General features: G+C 43.4%; 1 protein-coding gene across 3 annotated transcripts in view; it reads right to left on the bottom strand.

The window, feature by feature from the left end:
• Positions 1-21,043, bottom strand: part of NPRL3 (NPR3 like, GATOR1 complex subunit) — a 49,913-nt gene that overhangs the window by 24,876 nt on the left and 3,994 nt on the right. For 2 of the 3 annotated variants that reach the window (XM_090277413.1, XM_090277410.1), the window contains exons 2-5: positions 10,910-10,979; positions 6,163-6,201; positions 2,550-2,679; positions 961-1,035 (exon numbers count right to left, since the gene is read on the bottom strand). In XM_090277413.1, coding sequence (XP_090133539.1) covers positions 961-1,035; positions 2,550-2,679; positions 6,163-6,201; positions 10,910-10,979 — 314 coding nt within the window. The remainder of the gene's footprint in view (positions 1-960; positions 1,036-2,549; positions 2,680-6,162; positions 6,202-10,909; positions 10,980-21,043) is intronic. The other variant, XM_090277412.1, reaches the window with a different exon arrangement.

The following is a 21,043-nucleotide window of genomic DNA, read 5'->3' as shown; positions in this document are numbered from 1 at the left end:
CTAGTGAGAATGTAAAATGGTGCAGCTGCTATGGAGAAGAGTGTGGCAGTTCCTCAGATGGTTAAACATAGAATTATCATATGACCCAGCAATTCTACTCCTAGATATATACCCAAGGGAAATTAAAACATTATGTCCATACAAAAATTTGTACACAAATGTCTTTAACAGCATTGTTCATAATAGCCAAAAGGTGAAAGAAAACCAAATGTTCATCAGCAGATGAATGGATAAACAAAGTGTGGCCTATCCATACAATGGAATATAATTTGACCATAAAAATGAATAAAGCCCTGGCTGGTGTGGCACCGGCCTGCGAACCAACTGGTCACCTGTTTGATTCCCAGTCAGGGCACATGTCTTCCCCAGTTGAGGGTGTGTGAGAGGCAACCAATCACACATAGATGTTTCTCTCCCTCTTTTTCTCCTTCCCATCCCCTCTCTCTAAAAATAAATAAATAAAGTCTTTAAAAAATGAATAAAATGCTGATATATATGACAAAGGATAATCTCAAAATCACTATGCTCAATGAAAGAAGCAGACACCAAGGTCATATATTGTGGGTTCCCATTCATATAAAACATGCAGAACAGATAAATCCACAGAGCTGTGGTTTCCAGAGGTTGGGAGGGAGTGGAGGAGAAAAGGAGGATAATTGGTCTCCTTTCAGGATAACAAAAATGTTCTAAAACCTAGAGAATGGTGATGGTTACACAACAGTGTTACTAGAGGCCACCAAACTGTACACTTTAGAATGGTTAAAATGGTAAATTTTATGTGCATTTTATTTTTTTTTTAAAGAGAGAGGAGAAAATAGTGAGAGTAGAGCAGTGCCATGCCCACTGCAGTCTAAGCTCTGTGTCAATGACACCCTCACTGGGAATGAGCTGCTCTTGTTATTCCCCCGACCCTCCTCCCTCTTCTGCCCATGCTCTCCAGCCATTTACACAAACACTCACCCTCAGTGCAAATACCACATTAAAAAGAATCATGGTGGGAGCTTCCCTCTTTGGGGATGGGTCTGTTTTGGAGACCTGTAAAAGAGGCATAATTCTTTTTTTTATTATTTTTAAAAGGCAATTTATTTAAATAACACTGAATTCTGAAATTTTTGGAAAGATAATTCAATCACATTAAACATTTTTATGAAAATAGAACTATGTGCAGTCCTAGTACAAAATGTTTATCAAAATGCCAATGTAAAAACTGGCATCTTAATTTTGTCCATGTTATATCTAGACTCCTTAAAGCTACTAAAATGATTGAACCTTTGTTTATGTGAGTTACTTCTGAGAGGCATAATTCTAACGAATGGGAGCCACCACTTCCCAAGAAGAGCTATTTAAAGCTATTCTACTTCAGACATGGGAAAGGGTTCTAGAATATAGTAGAACCAGAAGAAAACAGAGCCCCAGGGTCTTGGAGAAGTGATCAGCACTTGGCTGCACTGACAGGTGAGTCACCACTGAGATAAGAATAGGAAGGTCAGTGCTGACTCAAAGTGACAAGGCTAGGGTTCTGGCAGATGGGAGTGTTTCCTGCCCATAGCTCCCCTCCACTGCCATCCCAGTGTCCATCTGAGTTCTCCAGACTGTTTCTCCCTGTTCTGACAAGTACTCAGGATGATTAATAAGACAGGAGAATGCTCAGAGCCAGCAGAGACAGGGCTGCCACACCGGCATCCAGCCGAGCCAAGTCACCAACACCAAGTTGATTACAAGCGTTGCCACCAGGGGGCAAAGGAGGCCAGGACCCCAGCTCTCCCTGGGCCATCCGAACTGGATGATTACTATCTTGACCATCACTCCAGTTTTGCAGACCTGTGACTGCTGGCAGGCTGCCAAACCTCCCCTCCACCTCCCACAGGTCATAATTAGGGACTAATCCCCACCTTCAGGAGTGTCAGTGAGGAGGGAGGGTGCTGTCTGTGGGGCCAGGTGCACCCAGCCTCAGCTCCTGTTTTGGCACCTCCAACCACCTCAGAGCCTCCATAGGCTTAGTCATGGAGGAGATTTGAGGACCACATCGCAGATCCTCAGATTTCTGGATCAGGTACATGGAGCTAAATCTTTTACTGTCATATTAAAACCCTTTAGAATCTGAGTGATGCTGTCACTGATTCTGGCTGTGTACAAAGGACTGACTCACAGGTTATGGTGTGCAAATTCCCTTGGGTTACAGTGCATTCAATTTTGTTAAAAATCCCCAGTACTGTAACATTTCATTCATCAAAGAATGCATATAAAGGGTTTAGCACAAAAGTAAGAGCTGAATTAATAACATTGGTTGTGTTATCACTTAATAAGAAGAAATGCTTGTACCACTATACAAAAGCTAGGGGCAGGGACAGAAACTCTGGGGGCAAGGATGCCTGTCTCCTTCTCTGAGGGACCCATCCTCAGGGCTTGTGTGGCTGTGTAGCTGGCAGCAAGCAGCTGACCAGGCCGGCTGCACGCTGGCTGCGGTTACCTGGCGCTCCCTGAGGGCCCCAGATCGTGAAGGGCCAGCCTACCCAGGGAGAGCCTTATATGCTCAGGGATGCCCTTACCTGCCCCAGCGCATGCTGCAGGAGTGTCGGGTGCCCAACAAAACGCACATTATCAATCTTCAATTCAAATTTTTGGCCACACATTTCAGATTTGGTTGCCAAAATTGTTGCCAGAATGACATCTGAAAACCTTAAAATGAAAGAGGTGGAGTGGAAATAAGCAAACAAAGTGTCACAGTCCCATACCCACTGCCCTCAGAGGGGAAGAGTCTCAGTATACGGCAGCTTTGTGCGCAAAGTGGCTTGACCCGCACTGATGACCTGGAAGCTTCTATCAGTTGCCTTTTGAAGCAATCCCCAAGATTTGGGACATAAAATCACCAAAATTACAAGGTCAAAGGCATGAGAAGCATAGACTGAAGGCACATGCTATCAATTTTTTGGCATGCTCTATGAAATTCAGGAGAGAAACAAGTTGCAGTTTGCTTTTAAAGGGAGGAACAACAGCTGAAGCTGGCGCTGCCCTGAGGAGCTGCTCATTAAGGCTCACAGGTTGTGGGGGCTCTACCACCAGGCCCAGGTTTACCAGGCTGCACCCCTCCACTCCTAGGAACACCCAACCGCTCTGTGCTGTGTAAAGGGCAAGGATATAGCACTAATGGCAGCGTGCTAATTCCCTTCCTCAGCACAGCTGCTTGGCCCTTCCCTTACCCTGAACACCTGCACCTTCCCGTTCTTATTAGGGAGGAAACTTAAGATGTAGAAAATATGCAGAGCTCCAGATGTGATATGAACAAAGGGTGCACCAGACTGGATGCCACGTAAGAGTAGGTATGGCTGTGGTGTAGGTGAGAGCTGATTTGGATACGAGTTCACCCCTTTGCAAAACGCATCTGCACACTTATGTTTTCTTAGTGGCAACCGTGTTCCTTCCTGCCCAGGGTGGGGTGGGGGTCTGGATAAGGAAGAGTTGCCACAGGGAGGAGTGCTGGGCGGTGCAGTGTAGACTCTTATCTCAAGAGCCCAGGCTTGGGGGGTGCCTCCAATTTAGAAACACTGATGTACTGTATCTGAGCTGCACCCAGAGGAGAGACAAGTCCTGTGCTCATTTCTCCACCTGGGGAAAGCATTTCTAGCATCCAGGTTGGGAGGGCACACTGTACTGGGGAAAGTGGCCCCAGTTCCCCCAGAGCCATGCTCTGCCCTGGGCAGAGAGACCCCTATAGACCTAGAGGCCATCAAGGACAGACATTCCAATGTGCATACTGAGCCTTTGCTGAGGAGCTACAGTGAATCAGGCCCCTTACCAGATGCTTTTGTCCTGAAGGACCTCATGTGGGGACAGGGAGCGACTAACACCATACCTCTCCATTTTCTGAAGAAAAAAGATGGTCTGCTCCAAACTGCTGCTTCAGCTCAACTCTAAAATAACATGACTAAGATAAAAGGCTCTAGGAAGGGGGCCATTTGGTCTGGGCCCCTTACAAAGGCAGGGCTCACAACCTAATCTAAGGCTGACTTGGAGCCAGCCTGCAGCAAGGGCCTTGCTGACCAACCAGCTCTCAGACAAACTGCAAGACAAGGAGCTAAGGGACTTTCCCACAGGCAGGAGGGGAGCCTGGAATTGCTACGGCCTTGGGGGGGGAGGGTGTCACATTGGTTTCCAGCCTTCCCCAGAACTGACACGGTCCTCTAGGTTGCCCCGTGGCCCCCGGACAAACCAGATGTAGAGGGTTTGCCTCTTGCACAGTTAGGACTGCACTTGGTCCTTTTGACACCAAGGTTGTCAGAGACAGTCTGGGAAAAGTGGGACCCCCAGCTCAAGTCCTCAGCCACCCAACATGGGTCTCTCTTTGCTGGAATACTGCTCTCTGGAACAATTAAACCAGAGATGGAAGGTTCCAGTGTCTTAAACCAGAGGCATTAATTACATGCTTTCTTCAAAAACTCTAAATGGCTCACTCTGCCCTGCATAACTCCTGTCTGAGGGACACAGTGATGGTGAATGAGAGCTCAGGGCGATAAACCTGGACAAACACTTCTGCCCTAATGTCTGATCCAGTGCCAACACTTCACATCCTATCTGAACAAACAGCCCCTCCACTCTGCCACCCAAGGACCCAAGGACACAGAGATAAGGTATAGGAAACAACTTTCCACTACTCCGAAGAGTTCACTTTTTTCTGTGATCTCTAAATACTGCCATTAAAAAACTCTGCTCTGTCATCAAGACCCCCAAATGAGCCTCAGCCCTGGCCCTCAGCCACCAGCCCAGGAACCTAAGTTAGTTTGGCTGTGGGATGGGTCCTGAGATTCAGAGGCGGGCAGTGGTGGCATGGTAAATATCTACAGACACCCAAATCCGAAAGCACCCTTCCAAGAGCCAAATATAAAAGTGCTTGGCCCCAAGACCAGAAAGGCCAGGATCTACAGAAGGAGCCAAGTGGAAAGCCACATGCTGCTGAAATTAAAAGCCACACTGCCCTAAGTGGCCATTCAGGGAGGGCCCTCTGGGGCGGCCAGCAGGACAGTATTTGGCCGCTCTGCTTGTCTGAGCAAGTCTGGCTCCCATAGAAATCCACTCACCACTGCAATATTCACACTTATGATGAGAAACACTTGAGTGGCCTCATACTTTATAAGCTGTGTCTACTGACATAGTGTACACAAAGGCACAGAGTTATATCATGATATTTGGATGTTAGGGAGCATTACTATTGTAAAGAGCAAATTAAAACAAAAACAAGTGACAATATTTGTTTATTGTTTCCAAAATTTACAAAAATCCTTTTCCCTTGTTTTGATGGTAAAAGGCCTGGTAAATATATTGCACGCAATAAAACTGTTAGAAAAAAAAACAACATTCTAAGAATAACTTAGAAGTTAAAAAAAAAAACATACACATTTAGGAAGATGAACCAGCACAGCTGGAAAACAGGCCAAGACCTTCCATTCCCTCTGAAACATTTGGGAGCAGGGCTTGGTCTCTGGCTTGGCCAAAAAAGGGGACAGCACAGCAGGGAGCTTGACTCTGCCCCCTTCCATTATGGGGGGCTCTAAGATGCTCTGTGTACCTTCAATGCCCAGAGTGGATACCCTGTCGGGGGAACAAGAGGGTCCCACTTATTCACGCCCTCCTGGAAACGCGCTATATAAACTCCATGGGTACATTTTTGCCTCTAAAGAGCACACACAACAGTATCTAAGTTCAAGCAGTACATCTAACACCCAGCCCTTGGGAGAGGCCCCCACTAAACCCCTCTGAGAAATGAAGGCAAGGAGCAATAATCAAGGATCTCTCTAGGGAGCCAGTAAGCTAGGGAGATAAGGAACCTTGCTCCTGCTCACCTACCACCCTCACAGGGCCACTGGTGCCTGCCTGGAGGAGGAGGCTTGAGGGCATACCTGGTCCCAGAAGTCTTCCTGGTGCCAGCCAACCTTGCCTAGTCCTCTTGGGTACTGTGAAATAGCTGAGTAACTCCCAACAGAGAATGGGCAGGGATTGTGGGAAGCCTAGGCTCGTAAGGGCCAGGGGCAGTGAGTCTGAGCGAGAGCCTGTGGGCCTCATTAGTCACTCTTCAACACTGAAGGAGCTCAGGGGTCAAGCATAATTACGAGAAAAGAAGGCAGCAGGAATCAAGACAGAAAGATGGCGGAGAAGGCTTGGTCTTACCCTGCAACCAATTGCTCATCGGTTGGAGGACATGGCTCGCTGAAATGGGAACAGGACCATCAAGACCAAACAAAAACACATTGATTTTAAAAATCATGAAAATTTATAGTTGTTTTATTAAAACAGTATTAAAGTCTAGCAGAAGTACCACCATTAAGCATTAACTGTTGAGGTCAAGGCTATGCAACTTACCAGACAAGAAAGGATACAGACACTCTCGAAGTTAAAGACTTATCACACAGTTTTCTCACTAAAGCTCAAATTCTCACGGAGACACAGACTAGGCAAGAATGAGAGTCAGTTTCCAGAAACAAGAGCAAGGCCAGAAGACCAGGGCCGGAGCCACATGTATTGGCTAGATGCCTATGCACAAGTATTTAATCTGACAAACCGTCTCAAAAGGATCAAATAAGATCCCCCTAGGTAAAAGCCTTGTGAAAACCACAGAATGCCATTGAATATCTAAGCCTCAGTTCTTGAGATGCTGTGACTGCATAGCTGATCTCACTGAGCCACTGCTCAGAACGGCCAGGGCAAGGCAGTCATGGCAGTTCTGTATATACTTATGTTGGAAAATGTCTGAGACCTCTACACTATCCAACCTGAGCTTTTTTAGAAAGTATATTTAAAAGTTAAAGTTTCTGCCCTGGCTGGTGTGGTTCAGTGGATTGAGCACTGGTCTGCAAACTGAAAGGTTGCTGATTCAATTCCCAGGCAGGGCACATGCCTGGGTTGGGGGTGTGCGAGAGGCAACCAATTGATGTTTCTCTCCTTTTCTCCCTCCCTTCTCCTCTCTCTAAAAATAAATAAAATCTTTGAAAGTTAAAGTTCCCCTAAAGAGGCCTGTGTCCTGGGATATGCTGCTTTCCTAGTTTCCTGGAAATAGAAAGTAGGCCTGAACCCCATGGTGCAGATGGCACTGGAAGAGCGACAGCCTGCCATGATGCCACGCCATGCCCACCAGGCTGCCCTGCTGGGACTGCTGTTACCCACAGCTCTCACCGAGAAACACATATCGCCAAAGACCCATGCAAGAGAAACACACAATGCCTTCTTTTCAGCAGCTCCCAAACTTTAGCTCATCGGTTTATATAGTAGTAAAGGGGTCAGATGTTCTGTGGACTTTCCCAAGACCACCCAGAAAGTCGGAATCCAAAGAAGCTTGAGTGCAACTCCCACAACTTTATCTCCTATAACTAGACGGGTCACAACAAAATCCCTTGACTTTCAAAAGGGGATTCCAAGTGTCAGCAGTGCTCCATTCCCTTACTGGGAGTGGTGGTGACATGTTAAACTGCACAGGCATGTTTTACGGACTTGTGTCTGCCCCTCTGAGAAAGGCAGAGCCATCAGCAGGTACTCTCCCCTAACACAGATGTTCCCATGACATCTAGACCTGGGAGGGAAAGGCAGAGGTGTCTGCCACCTGCAGGCATCTTATAGAAGAGGCTCACTATCTAAGGAACATGCCCAAGATCATACACTGTAGGATGCAGAGTGAGAATCAGACCTGGAACACTGAACCTGCCCTGGTACCAGCATGCTGCCCTGTAGGGACATGCCAGTGTGGACACCAGTGTGGACCCTGCTGGGCCAGGAAAAGGGAAGGGAGATACCTAAGCTTGGGGACAACACTGCTTGCCCACATCCTTGTGTATTGACCTCAATTCCAGCAAGTAGGGGAATCTTTCTAACATATCTCAACACAAGTGCCACACAGATGAAGCTGTCAAAAGAGGCTCTGGTGGAGCCCCGTGAGTGCATGGTATGGAGGACTTGCATGTAGTGTGCCAGTGCACACTATGGCCCACCTGGCCAAGGCCTCCTTCCAACCTAGGATATGACTGTGCCTAAAAGCTGGACCCACTGCTTCAAGAAAGGTAGCCAAGTCTGAGAAGGGCAGCAGCGGCACCTGATTCCAGTGCCCCACAATGCCAACAGAGAAGTAAAGGGGAGAGACAGAAACGTTTCACAGCTATGGGAAGGTCTTCTGGATGATTTCTACAGTAAAATGATTTCAGAGTGTTTTGAAATGGAGTCAGCTCTTCTCCCAGCCACCAGCATCTCCTTCTCTGAGGTAGTAGCCAGAACACTGCTTGAAATGTGGAGAGGAAGCCAGAAATGGCCGTCCACGTTAGGAGTGACCGTGCCCACAAACGCCCTTCTGACAAAAATCAGACTTCCTCTCGTACCTCTTCCGGTGGCTTTGTCCCTGCCAGTGTGGGTGATGAAACCACAGATGTGATTAAGCATGAGTAACCTGGCCCCTAATGCCCAACAAACAAGGATACTACAACTGTTCTAAACTTGAATTTCAAGCCTTAGAGACAACGGACAATATCTATTTTCTTCTCTCCCTTCTGAATTCTAGTTAAGGTTTTTAAAAAGTGACCGTTCCTAGTCAGTGCACATGACTAGGTTGCACGTCAGGTCCCCAGTTGGGGGAGCGAGTGAGAGACAACCACACAGTGATGTTTCTCTCCCTCTCTTTCTCCTTTCCCCTCTCTCTAAAAATAAATAAATAAATAAACAAACAAATTAAAAAAAAATAAGTGACTGTTAATTCTTATACCCTGAAATGCATCATCCTGATGATACACCTTATAAAACCAGCCCACTCTCTAAGCCAGTACTGTCCGACAAGACTATCTAGTGCAGTGGTTCTCAACCTTCCTAGTGCCATGACCCTTTAACACAGTTCTTCATGTTGTGGTGACCCCCAACCATAAAATTATTTTCATTGCTACTTCATAACTGTAATTTTGCTACTGTTATGAATCATAATGTAAATATCTGATATGCAGGATGTATTTTCATTGTTACAAGTTGAACATAATTAAAGCATAGTGATTCATCACAAAAATAATATGTAATTATATAAATGTTTTCCGATGGTCTTAGGCGATGCCTGTGAAAGGGTCATTCGACCCCCAAAGGGGTCACAACCCACAGGTAGAGAACCACTGATCTAGTGATAGAAATACTCTAAATCTATGTCATTCTGTATAGCAGCCACTGAGCACCTGAAATGTGGCAAGTGCAACTGAGGAAATAAATTTCCAATTTTATGTAATATCAGCCCATTTCTATTAAATGGCCACAGTGGCCAGTGACTGTAACGCTGGGCAGCACCGCTCTGCACCCTCACTTCCCTGAGGCAGGCCACACCCCCATTCAGAAATTACCCAGGTGCCTGCTAACAGTGCTTCAACCTGGCAAACTGACAAGCAGGAACCTTCCACTGGTTCCAGAAGAAAAGTACCGCTGAGAACAACAATCAGGGAAAACAGGGAACAGGTATGACGCCCTTCACAGCAGTGCTCCAGGAAGATGCCTGAGGTATCACAGGCTTCCCCCAGGTGCCAGGGGCAGAGCAGCAGCTGGGCAGGCCTATGTGACAAAATTAAGCTGGGGTCCTAAGGGTATTAACATGTATCTCTGAAAATGTAGGGAGTGGGGTCATCAGATGCTATAATGTGCTAACATTACCAAATGGCATTACTTTATAGTCATCTTATTGTAAGCTTCTGGAAATTAACTGCAGGAACTACATGCTCCTGGCCCTCCTAAAAAATGCCTCTACACAGAACATTCCTAGAGCTCTTTCTGAGTCTTCACATCCTAAGCCTGAGCCTCACATCCATGCAGCTTGGAGGAAGAATGGCAGGCAGCTATCCAGCCCTGCTCTAAACTAATCTGTGGCACAGGTGGAAGACAAAGCAAACCCACCCGGTGTGGAGGGGTGAAAAGCTTTCTGTGTGCCTGTAATAAGAGTTTGTTCCAAGTTTCCAACTTTAAAGGACAAGACAACCACCGGACTCTACATCAAGCAGACAGACCCACGGAATGTCCAACAGCCTCCCACACCCTATCCTCTCCTGCTGGTCCCTCTTCCAAAGTCCGCTCCCTTCAGAGACAGCCACTGGTCACTTCAGAGGCCCCCAACATTCTCACACACACAGAAATAAACATGACACTTTTGGAACTGCACAACACTATGGGAGCTGTGGTGTCTTGCCAGAGAACCAAGGGAAACTGTGCTAACAGTATGCATGTCAAAGGCCCGATGTGGGGACCTCAGCTACCTTCCCATGGGACTGTGGAGGCAAGTCCTTTAGCTCACAAAGACCCCAGCTATGTTTAGGGGCACCAGAACAGGCAATTTACAATCTTTACTCCCTCATCTGGGCCTGTGTTACTATTTACTAAGCTTTAAAATGAACATAAGAAGGCAAAAGTGGTCACTTCTCATGTTTGCATGTAGCCCTTCCCACAGAGAATGGGGGGGGGGGGTGGCACACACAGGAAGGAACAAGACACACTTTTCATCTGTGCCCTAAAAGAGCAAGGGTCACATCAGCCCAACTCTCAGCCCATATCACCATCTGAACAGGCTGTACTGCCGCCAAGCACCTACATCTGACCTCTGGCACCTGCTTGAGGAATAAGGTCTGAGGACAATACTGGGGTCTGCTTTGCCCCATGTTCCTCTCATAGGAGATAAATGTCCCACAGAAACATGGCCTCATCTGTTCTCCGACCTCTCCAACTGCACCGCGCACAGCTGGAACATGTGACTGAATTATGCAGCAAGCCAGAATTATGTAAAAATCCCCAGCTCTGTGCTACCCCAAACACCCACCAAATGAGCAAAAGGAGCACTAGGTTTTTCAGGGGAAATACCTAGGTCAACAGGAGGTAGGGCTCTTCCCAGGCCTGGGGGCAGGACTAGCTTCAGACACCTTACCTGGAGTCACCGTCCTGATCCTCCGCATTATCTCTGGTGTTGTTCACAGCATATCTGCTACGAGGCTTATCTGAGTGAGAGCAAAAAGGAGACAGTGGCTAAGAAACCAGGATCCATCCACATATGGAGGATTGTGGAGTCAGTAAAAGTGATGGTTTTTAAAATGTGGTATATACACCCAATGGAGTATTAATCAGCCGTAAAAAAGAATGAAGCTCTGCCACATTCTACAATGTAGATGAACTTAAAAACATCATGCTAAGAAAAAGAAACCAGACACAAAAGGACAAATATTGCATCTATATAAAATATCTACAAAAAGCAAATTCATAAGAGACAGAAAGTAAGTAGATTAAAGGTTACCAAATGAGGGCAGGAGAAATGAAGAGTCATTGCTTGGTTACAAGCTTCAGTTTGGGGTAATTAAAAATTTTGGAAACAATGGTGCTAATTATACAATATGATAAATTAAGTATGGTGAATGTGATTAATGCCACCCAACTATACACTTAAAAATGGTTAAAATGGCGCCATGATGGGGTGGCTCAGCTGGTTGGAGCATCACCCCATACACCAGAAAGTTGCAGGTTTGATCCCCAGTTGGTACATGTACGGGAGGCAACCAATGGATGTTTCTCTCTCATACTGACATCTCTTTCTCTTTCTCCCCCCACCGCTCACTCTCTCCTCCCTTGAAGCCTCTCTCTCTCTAAAGTCAATGGATATATCCTCAGATGAAGATTTTTAAAAATGATTAAAATGACAAATTTTATTTTATTTTTTACCATAATAAAGTATTTTTCAAAAAAAAAAAAAAAAGGCTTCCAAGAAGTTATGACAACATAGGAAATGCTGTTGCTACTATTAAGCTAGAAAAAGAGAATATATACACACATACACACACATCCACTCAGTGTATGTCAACCAGGTTGGGAAAAGCACAGATTAAAAAAAAATTTTTTTTTTAATTTTTTAAAGATTTTATTTATTTACTTTTAGAGAAAGGGGAAGGGAGGGAGAGAAATATCAATGTGTGGTTGGTTGCCTCTCACATGCCCCCTACCAGGGACCCGGCCCACAACCCAGGCATATGCCCTGACTGGGAATCAAACCAGAAACCCCTTTTGTTCTCAGGCCAGCATTCAATCCACTGAGCCACACAAGCCAGGGCAGAAAGAATTTTTAAATGTCTACATACCAGTATCCTTCATACACACAAACAACAATACCTTACCAGACCTAAGGATGAACTTAAGTTCATCATGAACAGCTTCACCATGCACAAAAGGCCCATGAAGAAAACAGAAATGCTAACAAAAGAGATAAGAATGAATAAAAAACATACTATTTTCTTGAATGGGAAGCTTCAACATAAAGATAACCTTTCTTTCCCATTAATCAAGATATTTAAAATGACCTCCAAAACTACACCAAAGCTTTGGGAGTGGGGTCTAACACAGTCAATACGAACAGGGAAAAGTAAGCAAGAACTGCCTTATAATGCTGAAAAAGAAAAGTAACAATAGTGAATAATCCTGATGGTATATAATACAGTACAAAGTTACAACAATTCATTAATGTGGAACACACACACACAAACAGATAGACCATTGGGAGAGATATGAAATGTCAAAAATAAGCTCAAATAAACACGAGAATTTAGTATGTGATAAAGGTAGCAGAACCAATCAGTGGGGGCAAGGAGAATTATTCTATAAAATGATGTTGGGACTAGGTAGTCATATGGAAGAGAAAATTATGTTGGCTTTGAACTTTCCCCAGCTATGGGGTCCCATGTTCCCATGTCCTTCCTCATCCATCACATTGCCTGCTCCTCAGGGCTCCAGAAGGCAAAGAGGAGGCACACACATATAGCTCTCAGCAGGTACCCAGAAAATACCAACTCCTGGTAGGTGCCTTCACCATACAGCAAGATAAACACATTTAAAAACAAGACAATAAACGTTTGACAGAAAAACATGACACTCTTTTTCTTAATAATACTGGAAAGGAGAAGCCTTTCTATGTATAACAAAACTTAGAAACCACAAAAGAATAGACTAAAATCTTGACTCCATAAAAATCCAAACTCTATGTAGCAAGAATTACACAGAGGCAAACTGGCTAAGTAGATACATCTTTGTCACAGACAAAGGCCTGTTTTTATCCTTAATATATAAAAAAACTCCTTCAAATCTGTAAGGTGAAAAAAAAAAAAAATCAAACAACCCAAGAAGAAATTAAGCAAAGGTTATTGTTGGAGGAAATCAGGCCTCTGAGGAAGGACATGTTCCCATGCCTTTCAGCCCAGGCGTCCTGTGTCTCAGATAAGCAAGCTGGCTTTGCTGAGGCCTGCAGCTGCAAGCTGTATCAGGCCGCTGAGCCGTGGTATGCTGAGAGCAAAAGAGACCTTGCTGAGTACTCCATCTCCTTGCCTTACAGACAACATCTTGTTTGAAACCAGACCTAAGGACAAAGTTATAAATCTTTAGGAAGTTAAAGCCTCATCATATGTTATTCTGCTTAACTTTTGTAGATAATGATTATGTTCTGTAAAATTTTTTAAATTCTTTACCTTGAGCCTGTTCTCATTAATCTATTTTTTAGTATCATGTTAAACTCAATTAAAGGATGGACTTCTGCTCTGCTCTTGGCTGACTTGCCTGAGCGTGCAGCAGCCCCCCATTCGTCCAAGAATTCTGTCTGCTGGAATTACCTCAGTGTCACTTGATCACATACAACACTACATCTACAGTTATAATAGGTCTTTCACTAAAAAGGAAATACAAATGGCTCTGAAACAAGGAAACATGCTCACTCTCAACCCTAGACAAATGCACAATAAAACTACTATCAGCTCTGGATGGTAAGGCTCAGTGGATTGAGTGCTGGTCTGTGATCCAAAAGGTTGCCAGGTCAATTCCCAGTCAGTGCACATGTCTGGGTTGTGACCAGGTCCCAGGCTGCGGGCATGCAGTAGGCAACCAACTGATGTTTTTCTACCTCTGCTTCTCCCTCCTTTCTCCTCTCTCGAAAAATAAATAAGTAAAATCTTTAAAAAATAAAGGTATTACCATATAATGTATATAAAAACACTACTATCAGATACAATTTTTTGAAAGATTTTATTTATTTATTTTTAGAGATGGGGAAGGGAGGGAGAAAGAAAGGAAGAGAAACACTGATGTATGAGAGAAACATTGATTGCTTGCCTCTCACCCGCCCCCAGCTGGAGACCAGGTCCCCAATGAGGCATGTGCCCTGACTCGAATCAAACTGGCAACATTTCACTTTGCAGGAAGATGCTCAACCAACTGAGCCATGCTGGTGAGGGCAAGATATAATTTTTCACCTATCTATTTAATAAAGAAAAATCTGATCTATTAAAATAACTACGCTGGATTTCCAGCCAAGATGAAGGTGTAGGTAGACACTGCTGCACCTCTCTTCACAACTAAAAAGGAATACAACTACCTCAAAACTGGAGACAACTAGAAGTTTCAGAAAATCCAGCTGCATGGAAGTCCAACAAAGATATAAAGAAGAAATACTCATCCGGACAGGTAGGAGGGGCAGAGCCTGGGCAGAGAGGATGTGGTGTGGAGGTGGCAGCAACAGCAGATGTGGCCCACCAGTGGAAAGCACACTAACTCATTTTAAAAAGTAGGGAGAAAAACCTGGGAGCACTCCCAGCACCAGACCAGACTGTGCAGCTCACAGTTCCAGCACCGGGGAAAATAAAGCCTCATTGCTTCCGACTGTGAAAACCAGTAGGGGTTGGGGCAGAGGAAGAAACTGCTGGTCTCTCAGCAGAGTCCGCTTGTTTAAAGGGCCCCCACAGTCCTAGAATGTTCACAGACCCACCCACTCTGGAAACCACGGCCAGGGCAACAGCTAGAGAGGTGCCAGTCCCATACAAAAGTGGGACAAGTGCCTGGAAAAGGGGTGAGTGCTGAGCAAGCGACACTATTCCCTCTCAGACCCCTCCCCCGCATACAGCACCACAATGTGATGAAACGAGTTGCCCTCTACTGACAAATACCTAAGGCTCTGCCCCTTACAATGTAACAGGTGAGACAGCTCTACCAGAGACGCAGAGGCAAACAAACACAGGAGCCTGTCAAGTTGAGGAGACAGAGAAGTATGGCCCAAAAGAGGAAACAGATCAAGGTTCCGGTGGAAGAACTAAGCAACGAGGAGATAGCCAATGTGACAGACGCAGAGTTTAAAACACTGGTGATAAAGATGCTCACAGAATTGACAGGCATGATTAAGTGTGGCAAATGCAGAACGGAAGAAGTAAAGTCTAGACTAAGTGAAAGGAAGGAAAATCCACATGAAACCAATGGTGAAGGGAAGGAAACCAGGATTCAAATCAGTGCTTTGGAACATAAGGAAGAAATAAACAGTCAACCAGTACAGAATGAAGAAACAAGAATTGAAAAAAAAGAGGGGAGGCTTAGGAACCTCTGGGACAACTATAAATGTGCCAACATTCAAATCACAGGGGTGCCAGAAGAAGAGGAAGAGCAAGAAATTAAAAATTTATGTGATAAAATTATAAAGGAAAACTTCCCTAATTTGGCAAAGGAAATAGACATACAAGTCCAGGAAGCACAGAGAGTCCCAAGCAAGCTAGACCCAAACAGGACCACATCAAGACACATCATCATTAAAATGACAAAGGTGAAAGATAAAGAAAGAATCTTAAAAGCAGCAAGAGAAAAGCAAAGAGTTATCTACAAAGGGGTGCCTATAAGACCATCAGCTGATTTCTCAAAAGAAACTTTGCAGACAAGAAGGGACTGGTGAGAAGTATTCTAAGTGATGAAAAGCAAGGACCTACAACCAAGATCACTCTATCCAGCAAAGCTATCATTTAGAATGGAAGGGCAGATACAGTGTTTCCCAGACAAGGTAAAGCTCAAGGAGTTCATCATCACCAAGTCATTATTATATGAAATGTTAAAGGGACTTATCTAAGAAAAAGAGGATCAAAACTATGAACATTAAAATGACAACAAATTTACAACTATCAATAACAGAACCTAAAAAAATAAAAACAAAAACAAACTAAGCAAACCAGAATAGGAACAGAATCATAGGTATGGGGATCATCTGAAGGGTTATCAGCTGGGAGTGGGGAGGAGCAATGGGGAAATGGTGCAGGAATTAAGAACCATAATTGGTAGGTACAAAACACAAGGGTAAGATAAAAACAATATAGGAAATAATATAGGTGAAGCCAAAGAACTTATTTGCATGACCCATGGACAGGAACTAAGGGGGGTGGGATTGCTGGATGGAAGGGGGTTACCAAGAGGAGGGGAGCAAAGAGAAAAGAAATTAGGACAACTGTAATAGCATAATCCATAATATATACTTTAAAAAATAAAATAAATAAAAGCAAATAAAAATGACTATGCTCTCTCAAATAACAAAAAGCTGAAGTTCACCACCACCAAACCAGTATTACAAGAAATGTTAAAGGGACTTCTTTAAGAAGAAGAAAGGAAGGGAAAAAGGAACATAAATATGATCAATAAAATGACAACAACTAGGTACCTATCAATGATCACTTTAAATGTAAATGGTTTAAATGCTCTAAACAAGACAGGGTAGCTGAATGAATAAGAAAACAATATCCATACACGTGCTGTTTACAAGAGACACACTTCAGATCAAAAGACAAATACAGACTGAAAGTAAAGAGATGGAAAAAGGTATTTTACACAAATGGAAACAAAGCAAAAAAAGCTGAGGTAGCAATACTTACATCAGATAAAACAAACTTTAAAATAAAGGCTATAGCCCTGACTGGTGTGGTTCAGTGGGTTGGGTGTCATCCTGCAAACCTAAAGGTCGCCGGTTTGATTCCCAGTCAGGGCACATGCTGGGGTTGCAGGCCAGGTCCCAGGTTGTGACGTATGTAAGAGGCAAATGTTTCTCTCACATGTTAATGTCTCTCTTCCTCTATTTCTCCCTGACTTCCCCTCTCTCCAGAAAGAACTAAATAAAATCTTTTAAAAAATTATTTTAAATGAAGCAAAGGCTATAATAACAAAGACAGACATTTCATAATGATAAAGGGATCGATCTAACAAAAGGATCTAACCCTTGTTAACATTTAAGCAACCAACATAAAGCAAATATTAAGGGACATATTGAGAGAGATCAACAGTAACAGTCATAAAATGGGACTCTAATGCCCCATTGACATCAATGAATAATAGATCTTCCAGACAGAAATCAACAAGGGAACAGCAGCCTTAAATTGCACATTAGACCAGATGGACTTAACTGATATTTTGAGAACATTTCACCTAAAAGCAGAAGAGTATAGATCCTTCTCAACTGAACATGAAACATTTTCCAGGATAGACCACATGTCAGGCCACAAAACAAGTCTCAGTAAACTTAAGAAGAATAAAACCATACCAAGCATCATCTCCAACCACACTAGTATAAAACTAGAAATCAATTCCAAGAAAAAAATAAAAAACACACAAACACATGGAGGCTAAATAACATACTACTAAACAATGAATGGGTTAACAATGAGATCAAAGAAGAAATGAAAAGATACTCTGAGACAAATGAAAATGAAAACACAACCCAAAATCTGTGGAACACAGCAAAAGCAGTCCTAAGAGGGAAAAGTTGTAGAAATACAGGCCTAGGTCAAGAAACAAGAAAAATCGCAAGCGATTTAACCTTACACCTACAGGAACTAGAAAAATAACAACAAACAAAGCCCAGCCTGAGTAGAATTAAGGAAATTATAAAGATCAGAGTGGAGACTTCTGGCCAAGGTGGAGGTGTAGACAGACATGCTGCGTCTCCTCCACAGCTAAGAAGGAATACAACTACCTCAAAACTAGAAACAACCAGAAGTTCCAGAAAAATCAAACTGCATGGAAGTCTAGCAAACAAAGATATAAAGAAGAAATACTCATCCAGACAAGTAGGAGGGGCAGAGCCAGGGCGGAGAGGACGCAGTGTGGTGGTGGCAGCAGCGGAGGCAGTGGCAGGCCAGCAGAAAGCACAGTCACACGTTTAAAAGTCAGGAGGGGCACCTGGGGAGTGCTCCCAGCACCAGACCAGACAGCACAGCTCACAGTCCCAGCATCGGGGAAAATCAAGCTTCATTGCTTCTGACTGTGCAGACCAGTGGAGGTTGGGGTGGAGGCAGAAAATGCCAGTCTCTCAGCAGAGTCTGCTTGTGTAAAGGGCTCCCACAGTCCTAGAACATCCGCAGACCCACCCACTCTGGGAACAATGGCCATGGCAGCAGCTAGAGGGGCGCCAGTCCAGTGAGAAAGTGGGAGAGGTGTGTGGTAAAGGGGCGAGTGCTCGGCCGGCAGCATTGTTCCCTTTCGGACCCCTCCTCCGCATACAGCGCCACAACGTAGTGAAACAGCTCACCCTGCACTGACAAATACCTAAGGCTCTGCCTCTTACAACGTAACAGGAACGACAGCTCTACCTGCGACGCAGAGGCAAACAAACACAGGAGCCTGTCAGAATGAGAAGACAGAGAAGTATGGCCCAAAAGGGGGAACGGATCAAGGTTCCAGTGGGAGAACTAAGCGACAAGGAGATAGCCAACCTAACAGATGAGGAGAGAGACAAACTAACAGACGCAGAATTCAAAATACTGGTGATAAAGATGCTCACAGGCTTGACAGATATGCTTGAATATGGCAAACACATAAGAGAAGTGAAGGCTATGCTAAGTGAAGTGAAGGAAAATCCACACAAAACCAGTGGTGAAGGGAAGGAAACCGGGGTTCAAATCAATGATTTGGAACATAAGGAAGAAAAAAACAGTCAACTAGGACAGAATGAGGAAGCAAGAATTGAAAAAAATGTGGAAAACTTCCCAAATTTTGCAAAGGAGATGGACATGCAGGTCTGGGAAGCACAGAGGGTCCCAGGCGAGCTGGACCCAGAAGGCACCACACAGGACGCATCATGACTGAGATGCCAAAGGTGAAAGATAAAGAGAGTCCTGGGGACAGCAAGAGAGAGGCAGAGAGTTGCCTACAGGGGAGTGCCTATAGGACTATTAGCTGATTTCTCAGAGGATGCTTTGCAGGCAGGAAGGGACTGGCAAGCAGTATTCCATGTGATGGAAGGCAACCTGCAACCAGGACTACTCTATCCAGCAAAGCTATCATTTGGAATGGAAGGACAGATGAAGTGCTTCCCAGACAAGGTAAAGCTCAAGGAGTTCATCATCACCAGCGCATTATTATATGAAATGTCAAAGGGACTTACTTAAGAGAAAGAAGATCAAAACTATGAACACTAAAATGGCAACAAAATCACAACTATCAACAACTGAATCTAAAAAATAAGAACAAAATCCAACTAAGCAAACCAGAATAGGAACAGAATCATAGGTATGGGGATCATCTGAAGGGTTATCAGCTGGGAGCAGGGAGGGGGAGAAATGGGGATATGGTGCAGGGATTAATAGACAGGAGGAAGTTAAGAATAATATAGGAAAGGGGGAAGCCAAAGAACTTATATGCACGACCTATGGACATGAACTAAGGGGGGGGGGGGTGCCAAAAAGGAAGGGTTGTACTACGCAGAGGGGAGCAAAGGGGGAATAAATGGAACTACTGTAACAACATAATAAAATATAGTTTTTAAAAAATCAGAGTGGAAATAAACAAAATGTAGTCTAAAAAATACTAAAAATATCCATGAAATCAAGAGCTGGTTCTTTGAAAAAATAATACTGATAAACGTTTAACCAGACTCATCAAGGAAAAAAGAGAAAGAAAAATTGGGATAACAGTAATAGAACAACAATAAAATATTTAATAAACTAAATTAAACTAAATGTATTTAACAAGATAAGAAAAAAGAAGAAAGGGCTCAATTAAATAAAGTCAGAAATGAAAGTGACAATTGACACCATAGAAATATAAAAGATTATAAGAAAATACTATGAACAATTATATGCCAACAAACTGGACAATGTGTAAGAAATTAAGAAATTTCTAGAAACATACAATTTTCCAAAACTATAACAAGATGAAAGAGAAAATCTGAACAGAATAATTACTACTACTAAAATCAGATCAGTTATCAAAACACTCCCAAGAAACAAAAGTCCTAGACCAGGTGGCTTCGCAGGTGAATTTTACCAAGCATTCAAAGAAGTAACATATATCCTTCTCAAACTTTATTCCAAAACATTCAAGAAGAGGAAGACTCCTAAGATCATTTTGAGGCAGCATTACCCTGATTTCAAAACCAGATAAAGATATTGAAAGAAAGAGAGAGAGAGAGAGAGAGAGAGAGAGAGAGAGAGAGAGAGAGAGAGAGAGAGAGAAAGGAAGGAAGGAAGGAAGGAAGGAAGGAAGGAAGGAAGGAAGGAAGGAAGGAAGGAAGAAAGAAAGAAAGGAAGAAAGGAAGAAAGAAAGAAAGAAAGGAAATTATAGGCTAATATCCATGATGAACATAGATGCAAAGATCCTAAAAAAAAAAAAACTAACAAAGTAATTTCAGCAATACATTTAAAAAATTATATGGAATTCATTCCAGGGATGCAAGGTTGGTTCAATATTCACAAGTCAATTAACTTGATACACCACATAAACAAAATGAAGCATAAAAATCATATGATTGCAGAAAAAGAATTTGACAAAAGCATGCATGCATCCATTTATGATAAAAAAAAACCCTCAGCAAAGTGGAAATACAAGGAACATACCTCAACACAGTAAGTCCATATAAGACAAACCCACAGCTAACATTATACTCAATGAGGAAAGGGTGAAAGCGTTTTTCCTTAAGATCAGAAACAAGACAAGGATGTCCACTTTCACCACTTTTGTTCAACATAGTATTGGAAGTCTTAGCCACAGCAATCAGACAAGAAAAAGAAACAAAAGGCATCCAAGTTTAAAAGGAAGAAATACAACTATTTGCATTTGGCATGATACTATATAGGCAGAACCTAAAGGTTCCACCAAAAAAACTCTTAGAACTGATAAATGAACTCAGCAATATAGGATACAAATTAATGTTGAGAAATAGGTTGCATTTTTATACACCAATAATGAACTATCAGAAAAATAAATTAAAAAACAATCCCATTTACAACTGCATCAAAAA

The sequence above is a fragment of the Furipterus horrens genome, unplaced genomic scaffold, assembly GCF_987537825.1.
Source record: "Furipterus horrens unplaced genomic scaffold, mFurHor1.1.pri manual_scaffold_5, whole genome shotgun sequence".
Lineage (NCBI taxonomy): Eukaryota > Metazoa > Chordata > Mammalia > Chiroptera > Furipteridae > Furipterus > Furipterus horrens.
Note: the sequence above shows the minus strand (reverse complement) of the source record. Positions and strands in the feature narration are given on the sequence as shown.